Source organism: Hyperolius riggenbachi, chromosome 3 (genome assembly GCF_040937935.1).
Source record: "Hyperolius riggenbachi isolate aHypRig1 chromosome 3, aHypRig1.pri, whole genome shotgun sequence".
Taxonomy (NCBI): domain Eukaryota; kingdom Metazoa; phylum Chordata; class Amphibia; order Anura; family Hyperoliidae; genus Hyperolius; species Hyperolius riggenbachi.
The window spans coordinates 55,597,417-55,621,077 of NC_090648.1; the positions used below are offsets into that span (position 1 = coordinate 55,597,417).

Sequence of the window (23,661 nt, forward strand, 5' to 3'; positions counted from 1 at the left end):
AAACGACAGTTAGGTCCGTAGCTGTGTACAAATTACGGTACTTGTTGTTTGAAAGTCTATTACTTTGACACTAATAGACATTCAAAAAACAAGTCGTTTGATCTGGTTCATTGTTCTATCCAGTCCATTGACCAGTCAAACAACATTTAAATTAGCTGTAATTAGCATTTCAAAGTTTTGTTGTCTGTATGTACAAGGAAACTGAACAACTTTTTGTTTGAATGACAAGTAATTCAAATGTCCGGTTTGAAGGACAATTGGGCATAAAATCAGTCATGTGTGCACACCTTAGGTCACAGCAAAAGATGCCTCGTAGGCAGATAAAAAGCAGCCTGAAACGGGGGGGGGGGGGGGGGGGGGGGGTGTTTGGGCGACATCAGGTAAGTTTGCTCTTAGGCTTTTTACCCTATGTCAGATGTGTTCAATCACATATATCCCCATTGTACAGTAGGTGTAGGCTGCAGATGCATCCACCGTTAGCATAGGAACCCCTCTAGGAGATTGGACCTGACGTCGGCAGAGGGGCTTAAAGCAGACCTGAACTCAGAACTTCCTCTCTGCTCTAAAAGATAAGCAACAGCATAATAACCTTTAAAGAAAAAACATTTCATTGTTACAGCTGATACACGTCCTGCAATAAATCTGCAGTGTATCCACTTCCTGCTTTCATGGAAGCAGACGTATTGTTAACATCCTGTGCTTTAAAATTAGCCTCTCTGCCATGGCAGTCAGGTGACCCAGCCGAGGGATCAAATTACAACTTGCGATTAGTCACAGATGAGAAGGAATTCGACAGGCTAAACTCTCTAAATACATACAGGGTGCATTTCTCTATGGTTTCCTTCTGTCCTGTGCAGGAGTTCAGGTCCACTTAAACCCCCAGGCATGTTGGATATGTGGCACCAACACTAAGTCGGTAATACTAAGTCACTCCCTACTGTGACCAATCTGTGTACAGTAATGTATAGTGACGGTTATCAGCTTGTTACAGGCCGGTAACACTAAAGCCTCGTACACACACCTAACTAACATTGGCCGAGGCAGCCTATAACGACCAGCTCAGCCAATAGGCGAGTGTACAGAGGCCCCCCCAACCAGCAACGGAGAGTCATGAAGCAATCTGCCTGGTGAATCAACTTGGCCATCTTTGGAGACACCACTCCCCAACGGCCATGTGATGTCACACACATGCTGCTCTGTTGCCCTATAGCTACATAAGACAATTTAGTCACTTTAACAGTTAGAAAGTCCTCGCCTGATCAGCAGTGTATTGATGCTGCAAGATGTAGCGGATGCTTCTCACTCCTTCACCTCCTTCCCTCTCAACAGAACAGAACAGAACATACTCCAAAGCCACCAGGTGTCTGTACTGTTATTGTTAGTAAGCTGTCACCAAACACAATCAAGAATGATAGCTTGAAGTTAACCTGAGATGACGAAATAAAAAGATTTTACACTTACCCGGAGCTTCCTCCAGCCCCATGAGCACCGATGCGTCCCTTGTCATCCTCCCAAGTGCTTCCGTTTAGACCCAATCAGGCCTGGTAAACTGACTCTGTCATGCTAGCCAGCTCTTTTGCGTATGCACAGAAGAGCCGACTGGCGCAGCTGAGCCAGATTGCGACTAAACGGAAGCTCTCGGAAGGATGGTGAGGGATGCATCGGTGCTTTTGATGCCAGAGGAAGCCCCGGGTGAGTATAAAATATTTTTATTTTGCTATCTCATGTACACTTTAAGATGACAAAAAACTAATCAGTACACAGCATAACCTTGAATCAGGCCAGTGTGAGCAGCGACACAGTCACACCAGCAATAAAGATACACATTTATTCTATATTTACTGCTGATTACTCACCTGTTCTGCCTTCTGTAACATTGTACTCCTCTTTACTCGTCCTCATCATGTCACCCATCATAGACTGCTGGTCACTCCTCACATATGTTTCCTCCTCTTCCTCTTGTTTTGTACTCATTGTGTCACCCTTCTCCATAGACATCTCATTTTGTTCTTCTTTGATTGTCCTCATCATGTCCCCCTCCTCCGTAGACTGCTGATCACACCTCACATATGTATTTTCTTCCTCTTTAATTGTCCTCATTATGTCTCCCTCCTTCATAGGCTGCAGATCATTCCTCACATATGTCTCCTCTTCTTCCTCTTTTTTTGTACTCATTGTGTCACCCTCTATAGCAGACTGCTGATCACCCTTCACATATGTCTCTTCTTCCTCTTTACTTGTCCTCATCATGTTACCCTGTTCCATAGTCTGCAGATCACCCCTCACATACATATCATTTTCTTCTTCTTTGATTGATTTCAGCATGTCACACTCCTCCACAGACTGCTGATAACTCCTCACATATGTGCTGCCTTCTTCCTCTTTAATTGTCCTCATCATGTCACCCTGCTCCATAGACAGTTGACCATCCCTCACATATTTCTCTTCTTCCTCATTACTTGTCCTCATCATGTCACCCTTATTTATAGTCTGCTGATCACTCTTCACATATGTCTCATTTTCTTCTTCTTCTTTAATTGTCCTCATCATGTCACCCTCCTCCGCAGACTGCTGATAACTCCTCACATAGGTCTCTTCTTTTACTTTATTTGTCCCCACCAGGTCTCCCATGTCCATAGACTGATGATCATCCCTCACATTGGTCTCTTCTTCCTTTTTAACGACAACACTTACATGTATCAGTTCCCCACCCTAAGTTCACAAAATGAGAGCTAATTTAAATTGTGAACACAGATAACAGCATATGCAGGAGGATAATGTAATACAGTGTGGAGTCTCTGGGGATTCTCAGTTGTACCTACCTGATAATGGTGGGGGGTGGAGTGACCTTCCTGTGGACAATCCCGAGAATAAAGAGGACCTGTACTTCTCTCTGGTGGGTTTCTGTTACTTGATTCATCTGTAAGAAACACATCCACTAACTGAATACATTGGGGTGATTAACTAACAATAGCGCTGCCAAACAGCGCTAATAAATTACTGCTATGAGCGCTAATAGAGCAGTGCAACTTAATTTTTACTCCCAGTGCACCACGCATGCTAGTGGCAGCATGGCGTGCATAATTAAGCAGAGTCAGTGGAGCGGGTGCTATGCTGCAGTAGTGCAGCATGGCGAGCGCTGGTAACTTGTGCCCACTCCTTGCCAATGCCGGGCGCTCCACTCGTCACGCCCCGAGCCCCTTCGGATCCAGTGACTTTAACCACTTGAGGACCCACGCTTTACCCCCCCTTAAGGACCAGCGCTATATTCTGTGATCTGTGCTGGGTGGGCTCTGCAGCCCCCAGCACAGATCAGGTAGCAGGCAGAGCGACCAGATCGCCCCCCTTTCCCCCCCCCTTCGGGTCCAGTGACTTTAAAATAAGTGATCCTCGCACTTTGAGGGGCCAGCAAAATCTCACTGTGATACAAGCCGCACACCAATTACTTTGCATTGTATCAAAGTGTCATATCTTCAGTGTTGCCCCATAAACTGATTTGATAAAATATTTAGAAAAGTGAGATCACTTTTGTGAGATATTGTATGTGTTTACCAGATAATGATATAAAGGGGGATCTAGGTAACCCCCAAGTACTGCTCTCTCCTTTACAAGAAATGAAAGTCTCCTCTTACTCGGAGATGTGAGGGGCGGCTGATTCTCCATCATGGTGTCCTTGTAGAGGTCCTGGTGTCCTTCTATATACTGCCTCTCCTCCATGGAGAACTAGATTAGACAGTGTGTCTCCTTATAGGAACCTGACACATAGAATGATACAGTCACCACCCATACAAATCACTGCCACTAGATGCTGTCCCATAATTCCTGGTAATGCTCAACTCACCCAGACAGCAGATCAAACAGGATGTTGTGGGCTTCTGCTTCTTGTCTCCCTCACAGGTGAGGTGGGGACACTGCAATGGCTACCCGATTCAAACATGGAAAACTCTGTATGGGAAGACTGAAAGTAAGGTCATTTGACACCCCCAGAACCCCCCTCACCTCTCCAGTCACGTCCAAGTCTGCTCTCATTAAGGTAGGAGTTGTCTATTCCCTCGGTATGACAGACAGGAAGTGCACATAATGTCTTCTACGCTATGCACGTCCCCACCCCAATACCTGTCCATCCTTCCTCCACCACAATACCAGTCCTCCCCTCATGTCCTCCCCCCCCCCCCCCAAACAATACCTTTACTACATGCCCCCTCTATGTGCCCCTCCTCCTCTATGTGACAGTGTGCTATATGCGATGTATTAGTTACAGATGGCAAAATGGAAATAAATTAAACAAAGTAACCTTTCACCTCCTCCTCTGCAGCCAGCACGATGTGCTCCCAGTATTTCCGCTCTATGACCGCTTCCGGTCGCTTTCTTCCTAGTGGAGCTCGGACTGGCTAGTATTCCATCGAGACGTCACCTTCCCACATGGCCTGCTCTGTGCCATTGTAGCGCTAGCAGCTGGTGCTGGTCTGCAGGACGAAATGCTCCTTCCAACTTACGGGCTCTTATCATTCACTTCCTCTCTATGATTCTGTACTTCTCAGTAACATCTTTCCACCAATTCGCCATCTTGTGGTCAGTCAGCTAACGGCAAGCTCTATCATCAATTATAGCTAGAAAGAGCAGCCGGGGAGTATCAGGGAGGCAAAGGGGTGTGGCACGGTATAAGGGCGGGGCCAATATAATCTGGGCGTGGCCAGGATTATAGAGGCGTTTCCCAAATGTATGTATTTATGTGAATGTCTCTTCTGTGTTGCTGTACAATGTAAGGGATTAGTTATTGAGCTCCTCTGAGGCCAGTCAGTCAGTGGCATGACCATGGCAGGATTATCCGCAACTGAGGGGAGTACGAGAGGAACCGCCGCCGGGAGAATTGGGAACAGGATACAGCCGGTATGGCTTATCCTACTCCTGCACAAGTTCCCGACAACGTTAAATACTTATTCCCCCTCCTGGCCGCCATGGATGGTGGGGAATGAAATAATTCGGCTTCCAGCAATTGCTGGAGGCTGAATTACAGTGTTTTATAAGTAACTTTAACTCCATCCTCTGACGGCGCTGAAGTTACTCACTGTGCGCCGCTATAGCTGTAATTCCTATTACGGCCTATGGTGGCGCCGGCTGCGCCCAAATCTCCTGTGCTGGAATGAAAGTGTTGGAACTGAGGGGGGCATATAGACCAGCAGTGGGCCTCATGAATAGCAGCATGGCGAGCATAGGAATAGCGCTTGTAGGCTCCACTGCAGCGCCGCATCTTCATATCTCTCTCTCTCCTTGTCCAGCCGCTTTTGTCTGCGTAACTCTCCAGCAGCCGCAGACTCTCAGGTCATATGATGAGAGACACTGGCTAATGGAGATTGATGCTGACCCAGGAGGTAGAGATAAAGATTTGGTACTGCAATGAAACCTTCAATTGGTATTTCTGTGCTCAACTTTGGGAGGACCTACCTATAATTAAAGGAAGGGGGGGATGTCATTTGGCTACCTATACTGAAGGGGGGGGGGGGTCACCTGGCTACTATACTGAAAGGGGAAGTGTCATCTTACTACCTATACTGAAAGGGGAAGTGTCATCTTACTACCTATACTGAAAGGAGGTGTGATCATCGATATGAGAGGGTTAACACCAAGGCCGGATTTACAACTCAGGAACCTGTAGGTACAAGTGTTCTGGTGCCATAAGCCCTGCCCCTCAACACAGGCCACACCCCCAACCATCTGATAGTGTTGCCTGATTTGATGGTTCAGGCTCATCATGACTGTACTGTCTGTAGGCATACAATTTGATGGTCTGCATGCAGGTCATCAAATTGCATGCAAAGGTTTTAAACTGTCAAAGCTGTTAGCTATTGACCTTACATGGTTTAATACTCCCCCAAAGCTCACCCAACCCTGGCCATATACAAGACAAGACACAGAACATTTATATCTCACTTTTCTCCTGGAGGACTCAAAGCGCCAGACAGGGCTTCGAAGTCGGAGTCATGGAGTCAGAGTCGGGCCATTTTGGGTGCCTGGAGTCGGAGTCGGGAAAAAATGCACCGACTCCTAATGAATTTAAACTGTAATTAAAATAGAAAATATGATAAAATGTTCTATTTCTCAGATAATAGTCATCATAAATAATTTATACATACAGTAATAGCTATGCTTAGTCCACAAAAATGAAATAAACCAATCAAAATTAGTTACTTGTGCTGCTTCAATAAAGCAGTCCCCGTATTTTTAAAGTCAGATATACACATCTGATTGTGACTGTATATATGATGTATACACAGGAATCTCTTATATATACTAAATAACATCTATGCTGTAAGTATAAAGCCTGATGTGTAGCTGTGTCACTAATAGAGATGGTCAATGAGATGGAAATAATTCTGCGTTGATGCTGGTTTATGCAAATGTATGCACTCCCTTTGCTCATGAAATCAAATAATTTGATATGTTGCTAAAATTTGGTTTGGTGACTATGAATTAAATGGTACCCGAGAAGGATGAAAAGAAAAGTTTTATACATACCTGGGGCTTCTTCCAGCCCCCTTCAGGCTAATCAGTCCCTCGCTGTTCACCTCCACCACCTGGATCTTCTGCTACGAGTCCTGGTAATTTAACCAGTCAGCGCAGTCCGGCCACATGCCGCTTCCACAGCCAGGAGCATTCTGCACCTGCGCAATAGTGCTGCGCAGGTGTAGTACGCTCTCGGCAGCGGAGTGTGTGCATGCGCACTACGCCAGACTGGCTCAAGTAGCTGCACTCATAGCAGAAGATCCAGGTGGCGGAGGAGGACAGCGAGGGACTGATTAGCCTGAAGGGGGCTGGAGGAAGCCCCAGGTATGTATAAAACTTTAATTTCGTCTGTCTCATGTTTACTTTGTTACACAGTAGTTCTATACTCCTACATATGCACTCCCCACAGAGCTGCAGGGTATCCACTGATAATGTTGTGCACATTGAACACAGAGGTGTTGTCTGTCACCCATAAACCTGGTTCAGATTGTGCATGAAAAATGGGTAATAGAGGAAGAATCTCCTTATTCCCCTGCAGAGTACCTGCACATCACTCTTACATGTACCCACAGTTACATTGCCTAGGGCCTGATAGATGTTCTTTGTTCCGGTCTGTACCTTTTACAAGTACTCTTACCAAGGACTAGTTTTAGTCTATGACTAAAGGGAATAAATATGGCAGTCTCCATATCCTTCTCACTTCAGTTGTCTTTTAAAATTCCTAAGCGTTGGCAATTAAGAGACGAATTTCATGTTACATACTTTCAATCAACAAAATTGTAATATGCAAATTAGAGGAGTTGGAGTCGAGGAGTCGGTGGAATCCTAAACTGAGGAGTCGGAGTCGGTGGATTTTTGTACCGACTCCACAGCCCTGGTGCCAGAGCTGCAGCCACTAGGATGCGCTCTATGGGCATTAGCAGTGTTAGGGAGTCTTGCCCAAGGTCTCCTACTGAAAAGGTTTTGGCTTACTGAACAGAAAGAGCCGAGATTCAAACCCTGGTCTCCTGTGTCAGAGGCAGAGCCCTTAACTAGTACACTATCCAGCCACTACACATATACTAACATATCAATCCCTGGTCTTGTAGTTTAAACACAAGAAATCAATACATAAACCAGCTGCACTCCCAGCAGTATAAACCAGAACATTTTGCATCTGCTGCACACACACAAAGCACACAGACCCAGACATGTACATGGAAAGGGGAGGGACAGGTGTGTTCTGCACATGGAGAGGGGAGGGGCAGGTGTTCTGTATATGGAGAGAGAAGGGGACAGGTGTGTCCTGCATATGGAGGGGAAGGGGCAGGTGTGTTCTGCATATGGAGAGGTGAGGGGCAGGTGTGTTCTGTATATGGAAAGGAGAAGGAGCAAGTGTGTTCTGCATATGGAAAGGGGAGGGGGCAGGTGTGATCTGTATATGGAGGGGGAGGGGGCAGGTGTGATCTGTATATGGAGGGAGAGGGAGCAGGTGTGTTCTGCATATGGAGGGGGGGCAGGTGTGTTCTGTATATGGAGAGGGCAGATGTGTTCAGCATATGGAGGGGGGAGGGACAGGTGTGTTCTGTATATGGAGAGGAGAGGGGCAGGTGTGTTCTGTATATGGAAAGGGGCAAGTGTGTTCTGCATATGGAGAGGGGGCAGGTGTGATCTGTATATGGAGGGGGGAGGGGCAGGTGTGTTCTGTATATGGAGAGGGGGCAGGTGTGTTCTGTATATGAAAAGGGGAAAGTGTGTTCTGCACATGGAGAGGGGGCAGGTGTGATCTGTATATGGAGGGGGAGGGGGCAGGTGTGTTCTGCATATGGAGGGGGAGGGGGCAGGTGTGTTCTGCATATGGAGGGGGAGGGGCAGGTGTGTTCTGAATATTAAGAGGGCATATGTGTTCTGCATTTGGAGGGGGAGGGGGCAGGTGTGTTCTCTATATGGAGTAGGGAGGGGCAGGTGTGTTCTGAATATGGTGAGGGGAGGTGCAAGTCGGTTCTCTATATGGAGAGGAAGGGGGCAGGTGAGTTCTGCATATGGAGAGGGGAGGGGCAAGTCGGTTCTCCATATGGAGAGGAAGGGGACAGGTGTGTTCTGCATATGGAGAAGGGGAGGGGGCACGTGTGTTCTGCATATGGAGAGGGGAGGGGGCAGGTTGGTTCTGCATTTGGAGAGGGGGCAGGTGTGTTCTTCATATGGTGAGGGGAGGGGGCAGGTGTGTTCTGCATATGGAGAGGGGAGAGGGCAGGTGTGTTTTGCATATAGAGAGGGAGCAGGTGTGTTCTGCATACTGAAAGGGGAGGGGGCAGGTGTGTTCTGCATATGCAGGGGGGAGGGGCAGGTGTGATCTGCATATAAAGAGGGCAGGTGTGTTCTGCATATGGAGAGGGGAGGGGGAATGTGTGTTCTGTATATGGAGAGGGGAGGGGGCAGGTGTGTTCTACATCTGGAGAGGGGAGGGGGTGGGTGTGTTCTTTATATGGAGAGGGGAGGGGCAGGGGTGTTCTGTATATGGAGAGGGGGCAGGTGTGTTCTGTATAGGAAGCGGAGAGGGGGCAGGTGTGTTCTGTATATGGAGAGGGGAGGGGTCAGCAGGGCCGGGCCGAGGCATAGGCTGGAGAGGCTCCAGCCTCAGGGCGCAGTGTAGGAGGGGGCGCAGAATTCATTCAGCTGTCATTCCTAATTGTGTTTGAAGCAGAAAGAAATAAGAAAAGGGGATACATGGCAGTGACTGCAAGCCAGATAACTAGATATTAAGGTGTTGGGGAGGTTGTGGGCCCTGTGGCGCTTCTTAGTCTAATAGCAATCAGTGTGTGGCGGCTGGGGTGGGAGGGATGGAGGGGCGCACTTTGGTGTCTCAGCCTTGGGTGCTGGAGGACCTTGTCCCTGCTCTGGGGGTCAGGTGTGATCTGCATATGGAGAGGGCAGGTGTGATCTGCATATTGGGAGGGACAGGTGTGTTCTGTATATGGAGAGGGGAGGGGGCAGGTGTGTTCTACATATGGAGAGGGGAGGGGGCAGGTGTGATCTGCATATGGAGAGGGCAGGTGTGATCTGCATATTGGGAGGGACAGGTGTGTTCTGTATATGGAGAGGGGAGGGGTCAGGTGTGATCTGCATATGGAGAGGGCAGGTGTGATCTGCATATTGGGAGGGACAGGTGTGTTCTGTATATGGAGAGGGGAGGGGGCAGGTGTGTTCTACATATGGAGAGGGGAGGGGGCAGGTGTGTTCTGTATAGGGAGAGGGGAGGGGGCAGGTGTGTTCTGCATATGGAGGGGGAGGGGCAGGTGTGTTTTGTATATGGAGAGGGGAGGGGTCAGGTGTGATCTGCATATGGAGAGGGCAGGTGTGATCTGCAAATTGGGAGGGACAGGTGTGTTCTGCATATGGAGAGGGGAGGGGGCAGGTGTGTTCTGCATATGGAGAGGGGAAGGGGCAGGTGTGTTCTGCATATGGAGAGGGGAGGGGGCAGGTGTGTTCTGTATATGGAGAGGGGCGGGTGTGTTCTGCATATGGAGAGGGGCAGGTGTGTTCTGCATATGAAGAGGGGAGGGGGCAGGTGTGTTCTGCATATGGAGAGGGGAGGGGGCAGGTGTGTTCTGTATATGGAGAGGGGAGGGGGCAGTTGTGTTCTGCATATGGAGATGGGGAGTTGTGGGGCATCACCTACTCAGGCCTTACAGATACCAAGCTGAGCTGTTGCCAAGAAACAAGATTCAGCCAATCAGCGATGGAGCGGGGCTGACACAGGAGCAGAGCAGATGTGTAGAGGATGTGTAGAGGAATAGTCAGGCTGGTCTCTGTTGGTTACGTTGGTGGCAGCTAGAGGTGAGCGTAATGACTTAATTACAATTTCGCGAAATTTCACGTTATTAGTGTAAGTACGATTATGGCCGTAAGTACATAATCGTAATGAAAAAGGATTTCGCGAAATAGGGGCGTGGCTAGCGCGCTAGGAAGATGGCTGCTTCTTAGCTTCGCTCAGCGTGACCGACTGCTCTTGCTACCCCTATCTAGCTGCTCAGACGACTCTTTCAGCCTTATTTTTACTGCCTCAACCCCCTGGGACACTGACGACTCGATGGGCCGAAGCTCGCACACCAGCAGGGAAGATTCGCCTACCACACACGTTTCCTCCTCCAGACGTCGCCGCGGCCTATCCAGCATGGCGTCCTCTGCCTCGTCCCGCTCCGATGCGACAGTGGCCTCACGCCCACACACTCGCTCCAGGAAATCCGACCACCACTCCTCGGACCCTACATTAGACTGGACCCCGAAAGACTCCCTAATGCTCGATCGCTTCAAGACCCTCCTGCATAAGGAGCTAGACACGGCGGTCAACAAGCTCACCAGCCAGCTGAGGAAGGAGATACGAGACCTCTCCTCCCGCACCTGCGACCTCGAGGACAAGGTCGACAAAAACGCCACAATAATGAATGCCCATGAGAAGGAACTTTCGGAGGTCAGAACAGAGTTGGCGGAAGCTAAACTCCGTCTCGAGGACTCGGAGAACCGCTCCCGGCGAGGTAACCTGAGACTCCGGGGCCTACCAGAATCCATCTTGGACCTCACTCCAACCGCTACCGCCCTGTTCCAGGAGCTGACCCCACAGATACCCGTGGATCGCCTTGAATTCGATAGGATCCACCGGGCCCTGGGTCCCAGGCGCCCGGATGGATCCCCCCGCGATATAGTCATCCGGTTCACCTACTACCGCACAAAAGAGACCATCCTACAGGCTGCCCGGGAGAAGGAACCACTCTCTTTTCAAGATCACCCATACCAAATTTTCGCTGACCTCGCCCCAGTGACTATCCAAAAGCGGAGGGATATGAAAATTTACACTGCGGCCCTACGCGCCAACGACATCAAATACAAGTGGGGGTTCCCTTTTAAACTTATATTTCCTATGTCCGGAAAGACATACGCAGTGTCATCTCCCGAAGAAGCTCAGGGGCTATTCGAACAACTACACCTTCTCTCGCCTGCCAACAACAATACCAGCAAACTACCTTCTAAGACAACTTCGAGGAGATCCTCATCCCTGCGGGGGGCTGGACGCCAAACACCTTCCAACCGTAAATCTCCGAGCCCGGGCTCAGGCACCCGAGACAAGACCCCGCCATGATTCCTGCCTCTCACCATCACCGACCTCGGAGCAGATCCTTCCGTCCTTACCACCCGGCACAGGTTTCAACAGTCCTCCAGCCCTGCATGGCCCTGCCTTGGCCCTTTTGCTCACGGCCGGCAGCTTTTGCTTTCATCCCCCTGTTGGGGCTTAGACCACCTGAATAGTCAGAAGACTCTTTGTCCGAAGCCTCCGACTGGTCGGGTAAGACTAATAAGCATTCTTAGCTCACCATTGTTTAACGACTTTGAGCCCCATATGCCTTTACTTATACATGTTCTGCCCTGAAATTGAACACTTGAATTTTTGGCGCTCTTTTCCTCTAACCGCCACAAATGGCCTTGCTTACATTAACTGCCACCCTCCCGCGCTCTGTGACTCTGGCTCAGCCATGGCTATCTTATCGAGCGCTCCTTCCACTACACTATGGACCTCAGAGACAACGCACTTCTTTATTGCCAGGCTCATCTGGCCAGTACTTGTTGTTTTTTTTTTATATAACTGTTTTATAACTGTTTTTTATTGCTTTCTATAAATTACGTTTAGGTGGTTTATCATTATATTACAGTCACCCTAGCTACGTGTAAGATGTAATTCCCTCCCCTTCCTCCCCTCATACCCATCCTCTCTCTGCCCATACCTTTAGACCACCGTGCGTGGCCTTCCGTCACTGAGCACCCCCTTTCCCTCCCTACCCTACCTCCTCCCCCCATTGGTATCCCCCTACACATTAGGACTTCGATTAAGCTGAAATGCCTGTTCTATACTACCAAGCGGACTATCTGTGCCCCGGCAGCCCATCAGTTCAGGGCCCCTCTCTTACCTAACATCTCTATCAGAACAGTGAGTATTGTACTTTCCACATAGGCCCTTCTCATTGCCCCTCTTAAATTCTCCCTCACTTAGTACAACACTTTATGCTTTCCCCTAGAGGGCACCATTGCATCAATTTTGATAAGATCACACAGACAATATGCATACACGTACTTGCTTTTCAAGATACCGTGTGTTCCTGGATTTTGGCTTCCGGGGCCCAGATGGTCCTTTATTTTTTATAGTATGGATGCTTATTATTACTAATGAAATAGGTCCCAGCAATTGCCCCTCAACATCTCAGGTATACATTACTATTACTGCTAAGCTCACCAATATTAATATAAGATGATTGTAATAACTCTGCGTTCTCTCCCCCCTCCCCTCCCCCCCCCCCTACCCTTCCTGTTCCCATACATGGATGACTGTATACAACATGTCTTTGTTTTCTTGTATATAAGCTCTTTATAAGGTATACCACTTGCTCAGCTACTGGTTGCACTCCCCAATTTTGACAATTTTTGCCTACCTTTTTTACGCTCCACCAAAATAACATAATCTACCAACCTTTTGCCGACAACCAGTAGGTGATCAAGCCCTTAAATTTTCGACCTTGCGTTATGCAATGTCATTATGATACACCGCTTATGTACCTGACCGTTAAGGTCAATCATTTATAGTTTTTAGCTGCACCCACTCTTCTGCTGGCTAACAGAAAGTTTCCCCCCTTTTTCCCCCCCCCCTTTACCATAGTCACTGGGCGTCTACTACCAGTCCGATACTTTTGTTGAGCCAGCAGGGCAGTCGGTCAACACACGTTTCCCCAATGTTCTCTTTTAGGTTCCCCTTCACCTGGAACCCCGCTCTCATTGAGCTTGCTCTGATATTGGCCTACATCTGGTCAAACTCTCAGACCTCCTTGACCTCCAGGTACACTGTTGGTAATTTCCCCCAGGTCCTTCCTGAGCCCTCTTTCCTCTGGATTGACCTCCACTCCTTTTCTTGTCTCTTTTCACTCTCTCTTTACTCTTTGTCCTTCTCCTCTTCTCTTTTGGTCTCCCGGCCCGCAGTCCCACATTTTCAGGTTCTCCATCATCTTAACCCTCCATGAACTCCCACGCATTTAAATTATTTTCACACAATGTCCAGGGCTTTGGATCCCCTCATAAACGCTCTAAAGCTTTCACTTACTACAAAGCCTGTCAAGCAGATGTGGTCTGTTTACAGGAAACTAGACTAGACCAATCCTCCAGCCCTAGGTACTTGAGTAGACATTTCCCCTCAGCGTATTTCGCCTGTGCCCGCACCAAGGTCAGAGGTGTCATTATTGCCTTCCGGAAAAACTTCCCGTTTATTTGCACAAAACAAATTGCGGACCCAACAGGTAGATACCTTATATTAACGGGCTCACTTTATGATAGACATTACTTTCGCCTCCTACTACGCCCCCAACGCCCACCAATCTAATTTTTACTCTCACTTCCTCCAAGTCCTTACATCACATGGCTCTGGACAAATAATTATAGCCGGTGACACTAACGCTACCCTTAATCCTAAGATGGACAGACAGAGGAATGCTCCCTCTGCTTCTACTTCTGAAACAGTAGACTTGCATGGCTCCAAAATCAAGTCATTGCTTGACAGATATGGCTATGTAGATGTCTGGAGGGAACTCTATCCCACCACCAAGGACTTTACCTTTTACTCCAATGCCCACGACAGCTTCAGTCGCATAGACCACATATTTGTCCAGCAGAAATACTTACATTTAGCTCCAGCTGCCAAAATACACACCACCCCATGGTCTGACCACTCACCAATCTCAATCTGCTGCTCATTCTCACTCCCAATCACCAGAGAATTCCACTGGCTCCTCAATGACTCCATGCTTTCTAAGGAAGAGCTAACCAACCAACTTAAGGAGAGGATCGAGGAATTTTTCACCGACAATACTGGCTCGGTATCTTCCTCTTTGACCTTATGGGAGGCCCATAAAGCCACCATTAGGGGCACTTTAATCGGAATGGCTAGCTTACTTAAGCGCCAACGCAACCAGAAAATTGCTGACCTGACTTCTAAACTGGAAGACGCTGAGAGCACCTGGAAGCAACGCCCCTCTCGTATTAACAGGCTCATTAAAGACAAAATTCGCACCGAACTAGACCTACTCCTTACTGATAACGTTGAACGCCAACTACGTTGGAGAAAACATCACTACTATTATAATGCCAACAAACCCCTAGCCCTCTTAGCCCGACGCCTTAAAAATAAACCCCTACACCCTACCATGCTAAGAGTGTATGACAACTCCGGTCAAATAACCGCTAACCCTCGGAAAATAGTAGACTTATTTGCTAAATTCCTCTCTGACTTATATACTAATACCCCTGCCACTTCTGACGCAACGATCGCCAACTTTCTAGATCAAGTAAATCTCCCTAAACTCGATCAGTCCACCACCACTACCCTTAGTGCCCCCATCACCGTCCCCGAAGTTTTATCCGCCATTAAGACTCTTAAGATCAATAAGACCCCAGGCCCTGATGGCTTCTCTGCCCAATATTATAAAAAATTAGCCCCTTTACTGGCTCCCACCCTAACTTCCTGCTATAATGAACTGCGAGAGGGAAAATCCCCCCCTCCTTCTATGCTAACAGCCCACATCTCCATGATCCCCAAAGTCGAGCAAGATTGCCATGCACTACACCAATTTCGCCCTATATCGCTCATTAACGTCGACCTTAAATTACTTGGGAAAATATTAGCCCTACGTCTGAATAAAGTCCTCCCAAAACTGATCCACCGAGACCAAGTGGGATTCGTCCCAGGTAGGCAGGCCGAGGACGGTACCAGACGGGCTATCCTTTTAGCCCATTATCTACATTCCCGTAAGATCCCGAGTGTAGCTTTATCACTAGACATTTTTAAAGCATTCGATACCCTCTCATGGGATTACCTGAAGCAAGCACTAGATAGATGGGGCCTAGACTCTCACTTTCTGAACTGGGTTAGTGGTCTATACTCCTCCCCCACAGCCTCAGTACGTTTCTCTGGTCACAGCTCACAATCTTTCCCAATAAAACGAGGCACACGGCAGGGTTGCCCGCTCTCCCCCCTGCTCTTTATCCTGGCCCTGGAACCTTTCGCATGCCTTTTGCGAGATAATATTGACATTAAAGGTGTAGAAAGGGCGGGTATTCACCATAAACTCCTAATGTTTGCGGACGACACCCTCTTATTTTTAACACAGCCCCATATATCTATCCCAAATGCTTTACGCGCCTTTACACAGTTTGCCCAGGTCTCGGGTCTAAAGATTAATATAGCTAAATCCAAGGCCCTAAGCGTCTCATTGCCTCAACAGCTCTCTACCCAACTAAAAGACTCATGCCCTTTCACTTGGGTCCACTCCCTGCCATACCTAGGCATCACCCTAACCCCTAATTATGCCTCACTATTCGCAGCTAATTACCCCCCATTACTAAAGTCCTTATCTTCACTCACAGACAGTTGGTCCTCTATTCCCCTCTCCTGGTTGGGGAAAATAAACTCAATCAAGATGTCCTTTCTACCCAAACTTTTATATTTTTTTCGCACCCTCCCAGTTAAAGTGCCTAATCATTACCTGCGCATCTTTCAACACAGGATACAATCCTTCATATGGGGCCACAAGCATCCCCGAGTCAATAAATCTACTTTATACGCTCACAAACTCGATGGAGGACTCGGAGTTCCACAGATTTGCTCATACTATCGAGCAGCAACCATCACGCAGCTAACCCGCCTATACCAAATCCACGATACCCCCCTGTGGGTCTTCCTCGAAATACCTGATTGCGCCCCTCAACTCCCGAGCACCCTTCTCGGGCTACCCCAGAGAATGCGGCCTCCATCTCTTAGCCCACCCATGCTCCACAGCCTTCAGGTCTGGGACTCTGTCCGGTACGCGGCCGGTCTCCTCTCTCCCCATCTTCCACTATTACCTCTTATCAACAATCCTCTTTTTACCCCAGGTCTTGACAACCCGACGGCCTTCGAATGGTGGGAGGGAAAGGGTCTTAGCCGAGTCACACACTTCCTTACCCCTAGGGGAGTATACTCATGGCCTGCCCTACAGGAAAGTTTTCAAGCCCCTCCCAGAGAATTCTTCCGTTATCTTCAAATAAAACACTGGATACAATCTCTCATTCGGAATAAAGACCCCCCCTACGGTACTACACCCTATGAAAATATATGCTTACACCGCCCAAACTCAAAAGGACTAATTTCCACTATTTATGCTTTTCTCACTCGCCCTGACCGCCCCCACACCCATTCTTATCTTACTAAATGGGATGCAGACCTCCCAGGCACAAGGGACAGGGAGGATTGGCTAGGTATCTGGAGTACAATACCCCGTTGTTCCTCTAATTTACACACAGTTGAGGCCGCCTACAAAGTCATGACCCGCTGGTACTTAGTACCGGCAAGAATAGCCAAAGTGTTCCCCTCAGCCAACCCCTTTTGTTTCCGAGGCTGTAGGACTTTAGGCGACATGATGCATATTTGGTGGACTTGCCCCCGCTTGACGAGATTCTGGTGCCAAGTATACAGGTTGCTCTCAGCTCTCTTCCATATCTCCATTCCCAAAGACCCCTGGCAGGCTCTTCTACATGGAAAGGTGGAGTCACTGACCTCCTCCCAAAACAAGCTAGCCTCTCTTGTCTTCTCAGCAGCCTCCATGACCATAGCTGCCAATTGGAAAAAACCCTCGGTCAACATTAACGAGGTCAAATCTCGGCTCAATTCCTTCATGATTAACGAGAAACTATCTAGTATACTAAATGACACCCATAAAAAATTTGGGAAGATCTGGGACCCCTGGATTCAGCTCGAACACCCACACATGGAGAGTTCCTCGATAACTAGACTGTGAGCCGGGACCTTCCCCCTTCACCTCTTTTCTCTACTTCCTTCTTTCCTTCTCTCTCTTTCTCTTTCTCCCCTCCCCCCTCTCCATCTCCCACTTGTTCTTTTTTTTTTTTTTTTTTTTTTTTTTTTTTTTTTTTTTTTTTTTTTGTTTCTCTTCTCCTGCTGAGACAACATCTGCGACCTCTTTCCCCGGTGCCTCATCTATCGCTGGACGATGGGCACCAGAGGTCCCAATCTCTCCTGGTTACAATCCAGGACTTCCTCCCCATGGACCTACAGCACACCCCAGATAGCTGGGCTTAGCCCTCTGGGGTGCACTCTCAACTTTCATACGCCTCCCCCATGTTAATTGCATACAACTGTCCACATAACTTCTACCGTTTATACTGTTATGATGTGCATTATCTATTTGTATGTCATGTTGATTGATTGTCAGCTTTTTTTCTTTCTGTTGTGCTGTACTCAATCTAAAATTCTTTAAAATTCAAAGGATTTCGCGAAATTCCGCGTAAGCGTAATTTTCGCGTAGCTTTTGCAGAAACAAGGATGAGTGATACCCTAGGTAAGTTGACAATAGAAAGGGAAAAATATAAAAAATTAATGTTTACACGAGCTAGGTTCGCGTTCCAGAGATGTCAGAAAACCTACTATGAACACGGGAATAAAGGAGGAAGATTTTTGGCAAGAGCTTTAAAAAACCAGCAGCAGGCTAATTATGTCCCGTTTATCAATGATGCTCATTCTAAGAGACATCATAGAAACGAATCAATGGCGAGAGTGTTTAAAGATTTTTATGAGAAACTATATGGAATAGGAAAAAAGGAGACAGACAATCAGAGAGTTAAAAGAAATAGGGAAATAGATGACTATATCCAGGAATCTGGACTGCCGAAATTATCGGAAGAAGATAGGAAAAGATTAGAAGAGCCTATTTCAATAGAAGAAGTAAAAAGGGCCATAATACATGCTTCAGTTGGTAAAGCACCTGGACAGGATGGATTTGGAGCGGAATACTACAAATGCTTCGAGCCCATCCTGGCCCCATATCTGGCGGATGCACTGAATTCGTTGGTGGAGAGAGGGGACAGATGTGCCCAATTTGGGAGAGATTCTCTGGAATCGCAGATTACGGTAATAATGAAAAAAGATAAAGATCCAAGCCAATGTTCCAGCTATAGACCAATATCATTGTTGAATGTCGACCTGAAATTAGGAGCACATATATTGGCAACACGGTTAACAGGACTGATCCCGGAACTGATCCATCCGGACCAGGCCGGGTTTATATTACATAGGGAGACACGTGATAATGTCACTAGAGCAGTGATGCTCTTACAACACGCCAAATAATCCCAGTCACCTGTCGTGTGCCTCTCGACGGACGCCGAGAAGGCATTTGACAGGGTAGACTGGGACTTCATGAAAGCAGTCCTCAGACATATAGGGTTGGGGGAGAAGATGCTAAGTCGGATACTAGCTTTATATTCTACCCCGATGGCCAGAATAAAAGTAAACGGCACTCTATCGGGGCATTTCCAGATATTTAATGGAACCCGACAGGGTTGTCCCCTCTCTCCACTAATATTTGTGCTGACGCTAGAGCCATTTTTGAGGAGGGTAAGAACAAATGTGGACATAGGGGGACTGGTACTGGGGGATAGGACGCATAAAGTGGCAGGTTTTGCAGACGACCTCTTATTTTTTCTGACAAATCCGAGGGTGTCATTACCATGTTTGTTGACGGAATTTAATAGATATAGATACCTCTCTAAATTTAAAATCAACTGGGAGAAATGTGAGGCCCTAGGAATAGAGATAGAACAGAAAGAGATTGAGCAATTAAAAGAAAACTTCCCTATTAAATGGGTTTCACCTACATTAAGGTATTTAGGGATAAACATATCACCAGATGTACATATTTTATATCGGAGTAATTACAAAGGCATAGCGTCAGAGGTAAAAAGAGATTTGAGTAGATGGAATAGACCGGAATTCTCATGGTTTGGAAGAATTAGTATACTCAAAATGAATGTGATGCCGAGACTGATATATATTTTTCAATCACTACCTATTGCAGTCCCGGCCTCCTACTTTGCCCTATTAAGGAAGGAATTTTTGAGATTTATCTGGTACTCCAAGCCACCACGTATGAAACATAAGCTAATGACCCAGCCCAAGGAGAAAGGTGGACTGGCGGTCCCGAACCCACAGCTATACCATGCAGCAGCCTCCCTAAATAGAATTGTAGACTGGCATAAAAATAAAAGAGAAAAAATCTGGATTGAAATGGAGCAGCTCCTGGTGAACACACCTTTGACAGGGCTGCCCTGGCTGAATAGAAAGGTAAGTAATACGCATCCAGCGGGTTGCTTTCTACAGAATGCATTAAAAACACTATACTTGTATAGGCGGAAGATCCAGCTGATCAATCAGCCTTCACCGCTCTTACCGGTCTTGGACAATCCAGATTTCGGACAGGGATGCCAGAAGAACTCCTATGGGTCATGGAGGGGACAATACCCACTAAGAGCAAAGATGCTAGTGAGGCAAGGTGAGTGGGAGACTTTGGATAGGTTCTTTGAGGACACATCGAGCCGTAAAATAGAACAGTGGAGTCTCATACAATTTAGATCATTCCTTATGACACAGGGTACAAGAGGCGACTTTTCTAGAGAATTAACTCCGTTTGAGAAATTATGTATGGAAGAAGGGCGAAGTAAGGGCTCCCTTTCAAAAATCTATAATATGCTTAATGTAGGCCAAGAACTGACAAGTAATTGGAGAACTAAATGGCAGAGAGATATACAAAGGGAACTTACGGAAGAGGAGTGGAAAAATGTCCTGTACTTCATGCATAGGAGTTCGGTTTCTACCAGGATCCAGGAAGCGGGAGTGAAGTTGGTGAGTAGATGGTATTACACCCCTGACAGACTGGGAAAGATGTTTGGGGGCGCGGACGTGGGATGCTGGAGATGCAATAGGGAAAGGGGGACCCTGATACATATCTTCTGGAGTTGCCCAAATATCAAGCCATATTGGAAGGAAGTGAGAAAATATATAAGGGAAATAATGGGATGGGAGCCACCGGAAAAACCAGAGTTCTTTCTCCTGCATGTTACTTCAATGAACATAGAGAAATATAAGAACTCAATTATAAAACATTTCATAAATGCGGCAAAAATATTGATACCGAGATGGTGGAAAACAACACATACTCCAACAATAAGTGAATGGCTGAGAGAGGTGACTCATATATATAATATGGAACAATTAGTCCAAGAAAATAGAGGTAGGGAAAAGAAATTAAAGCAGACCTGGAAAAAGTGGGAAGAATTCATAGAATCTGAAGAATATGGAAATATAGTGGGTAATGACGAACAGGAAGGTGAGACAGAGTATTCCTAAGGGACAGGTGAAAAGATAATGTATTAAGGAGGAGTTTAGTAGAAAGAGGTTTCTCTGGGATCTCCGCTTACACTCGTTTCTCCCCCCTCCAGGAGGAGTAAATGTATTAAGGTGGGATATATGTAGTGTTTGGGAGGAAGAAAGTGAAATGGCAGTGGGTATGTGGATAGAGGGATGAATGGGAAAAGAGAATGAGAATGGAAGGAAGAATGGATGTTGAAATGATAGCATTCAGTTCTAATAAGGTTTTCTATTGAAGGGACCCTCGGATATATGAAGACATGGGAGTGAAATGGCTTAGAGGGGAATGAAAAATGAAAAATGGTTTTAATAATTTTGATATATGATATCTTTGTAAAGAATTATATGAAAGTTGATATGTAAAGAATTCCTTTTGTATTTGCTACGGCTGAACGTATGTAAAATACTTTTTCTTTGGGAAAAATAAAGAATAAATAAAAAAAAAAGAGGGGAGGGGGCAGGTGTGTTCTGCATATGGAGAGGGGAGGGGGCAGGTGTGTTCTGTATATGGAGAGGGGAGGGGGCAGTTGTGTTCTGCATATGGAGATGGGGAGTTGTGGGGCATCACCTACTCAGGCCTTACAGATACCAAGCTGAGCTGTTGCCAGAAACAAGATTCAGCCAATCAGCGATGGAGCGGGGCTGACACAGGAGCAGAGCAGATGTGTAGAGGATGTGTAGAGGAATAGTCAGGCTGGTCTCTGTTGGTTACGTTGGTGGCAGCTAGAGGTGAGCGTAATGACTTAATTACAATTTCGCGAAATTTCACGTTATTAGTGTAAGTACGATTATGGCCGTAAGTACATAATCGTAATGAAAAAGGATTTCGCGAAATTCCGCGTAAGCGTAATTTTCGCGTAGCTTTTGCATTACAGTGGGTATCACGAAATTACGTTTGCCTTGCATGCAACCGTTTGTAACCGTAGTTACATAACGTAATTTCGCGATAGTTCATATTACTCTCATTGATCACAGTGTAATTATTGCGAAAAAGCTTGCTCTATGCGTAGAAACATTCTTGTCAATACACCCTTGAACTGCACATGCTTAGTTTTTACATTATTTAACGCGAAAAAGCGTTCATATGCGAAAATTTGTTAGCGTTCGTCTGACTACCGCTGATTCGCTTCTGATTGGCTAATGCGAACAAAAACAACAGGAAGTTGAGCAATCTCATAGGGGAAGAGGCTGCCTGCACGTGCTACAGCATCAGCGAGGACAGGAGACTGACAGAAGTGCCGAGAAGAAATTACGCTATGGTTTAACGTGAAATTACGGTATAGTTGTACGTGAAATTACGTTATGAACGAAACGCGAAATTACGCGTTGAAAATTACGCTTACGGTATTATCAATTACGATTTTAATGCCAATTACGCTACCATAATTTTGCGCCGTAATAGCAAATTTCGCATGCGTAATTATAGTAACGCGAAATTTCTAAAATTTCGGCTCAACCCTAGTGGCAGCAGTTGGGATATTGCAGTTTTTAATCCCTTCGGTTTCTTCAATTCCTGCAAACTGGCTGTTGGTTATCAGATGTGCTGAGTATATACAGCTTTATTAAGCTAGAATATTGATTCAATTAATATTCTATATCGAAGAAGATGTAAATACTCAGCACATCTGATACACCAGCGGCCAGCAGCCGGCATAAATGGAAGAAAGAGGAGGCATTAAAAACTGCCCCAACATAGAATTGTCCTAATGCTGGGTACACACCATAAGATAGTTTTTCAGATAGATGGTTCAATAGAAAATTTCCTATCTTATTTTCAATCATTTTTCTGGTTGATTTCCAATAGAAGTGAATGGAAATAGATAAGAAAAGATAGGAGAATTGAGCGGAAAAATAAACCGCAAATCAATGGAACGGAAAATCGACCGAAAAAAACGCATTGTGTGTACCCAGGATTAGATTAGGGAGGCTGGTTACAACTGGAAATTACCCACCTCCATTGCATTTTGGCTACTTCAGATTACAATAATGCAATACAGCATCAGGCAGTGCTCAGTACCTGCCAACCTGCACATGGCATGCAGCACTGGCTGTGTAAGGTTGTTACCTGCCCTGACTGGTGGGTGGCTGGCTGGCTGGACTCGTCGGCGTGGCCTTGCTTTGTTTGTACTCTGCTCCCGGCCTGGCACTGAAGAGATGAGTCTTCTAAGTCAGAGGAGGCTCAGCGCCGCAACTCTAGCTCTGGTGGGCCGCAAGGGGGAGGCGGAGCTATAGCCTACAAGCTGTTCTTTGATTTCCGTCCAGGTAGTTCCCAGCCACCGGCAGCAGTGGCTGTTTTATCTGTGTGCGGCTTGTGCGGAGGGAGACGAGATCGCAGGTGGGGAAAGCGGGCCGTGGGAGTGACAGCAATCGTGCACCCAGCTTTTAAATTGCAATAGGTGGATTTAGAGAGCTGCTTTTGTAGCATAAGGCACCCATAGGCACATGCCTACAGTGCCTTATGCTAAATCCAGCGCTTATCACCAGGTCACCATCTTGTGATCAGTCAGTTAACTGCAGGCTCTATTATCAGTTATAGGAAGAGAGAACAACTGGAGAGTATCTGGGAGATAAAGGGGTGTGGCAAGGTATAAGGGTGGGGCCAATATAATCTGGACGTATCCACCATCATGGAGGTATTTCCCAAACGTATATATTTATGTGAATTACCTTCTGTGATGCTGTACAATGTCAGGGATTATTTAGTGAGCTCCTCTGATGCCACTCAGTGACATGACCATGGTTGGATTACCCACAAGGCAAATGAGGGAGGCATATAGACCAGCAGTGGATCTCATAAAAAGCAGTGTAGCAAGCACAGAAATACTGCTTGTAGGCTCCGTTCCAGCTCTTGCTACATTTGGTACTGCAGACACAGGTGCATGTATGTGCTC

General features: G+C 46.8%; 1 protein-coding gene across 1 annotated transcript in view; it reads right to left on the reverse strand.

Moving 5' to 3' along the window:
- The window catches only part of LOC137562104 (uncharacterized), a 99,370-nt gene that overhangs the window by 13,973 nt on the left and 61,736 nt on the right, over positions 1-23,661 (reverse strand). Inside the window, exons 9-12 of the mRNA XM_068273441.1 lie at positions 10,615-10,891; positions 3,633-3,723; positions 2,823-2,920; positions 1,857-2,712 (exon numbers count right to left, since the gene is read on the reverse strand). Coding sequence (XP_068129542.1) covers positions 1,857-2,712; positions 2,823-2,920; positions 3,633-3,723; positions 10,615-10,891 — 1,322 coding nt within the window. The remainder of the gene's footprint in view (positions 1-1,856; positions 2,713-2,822; positions 2,921-3,632; positions 3,724-10,614; positions 10,892-23,661) is intronic.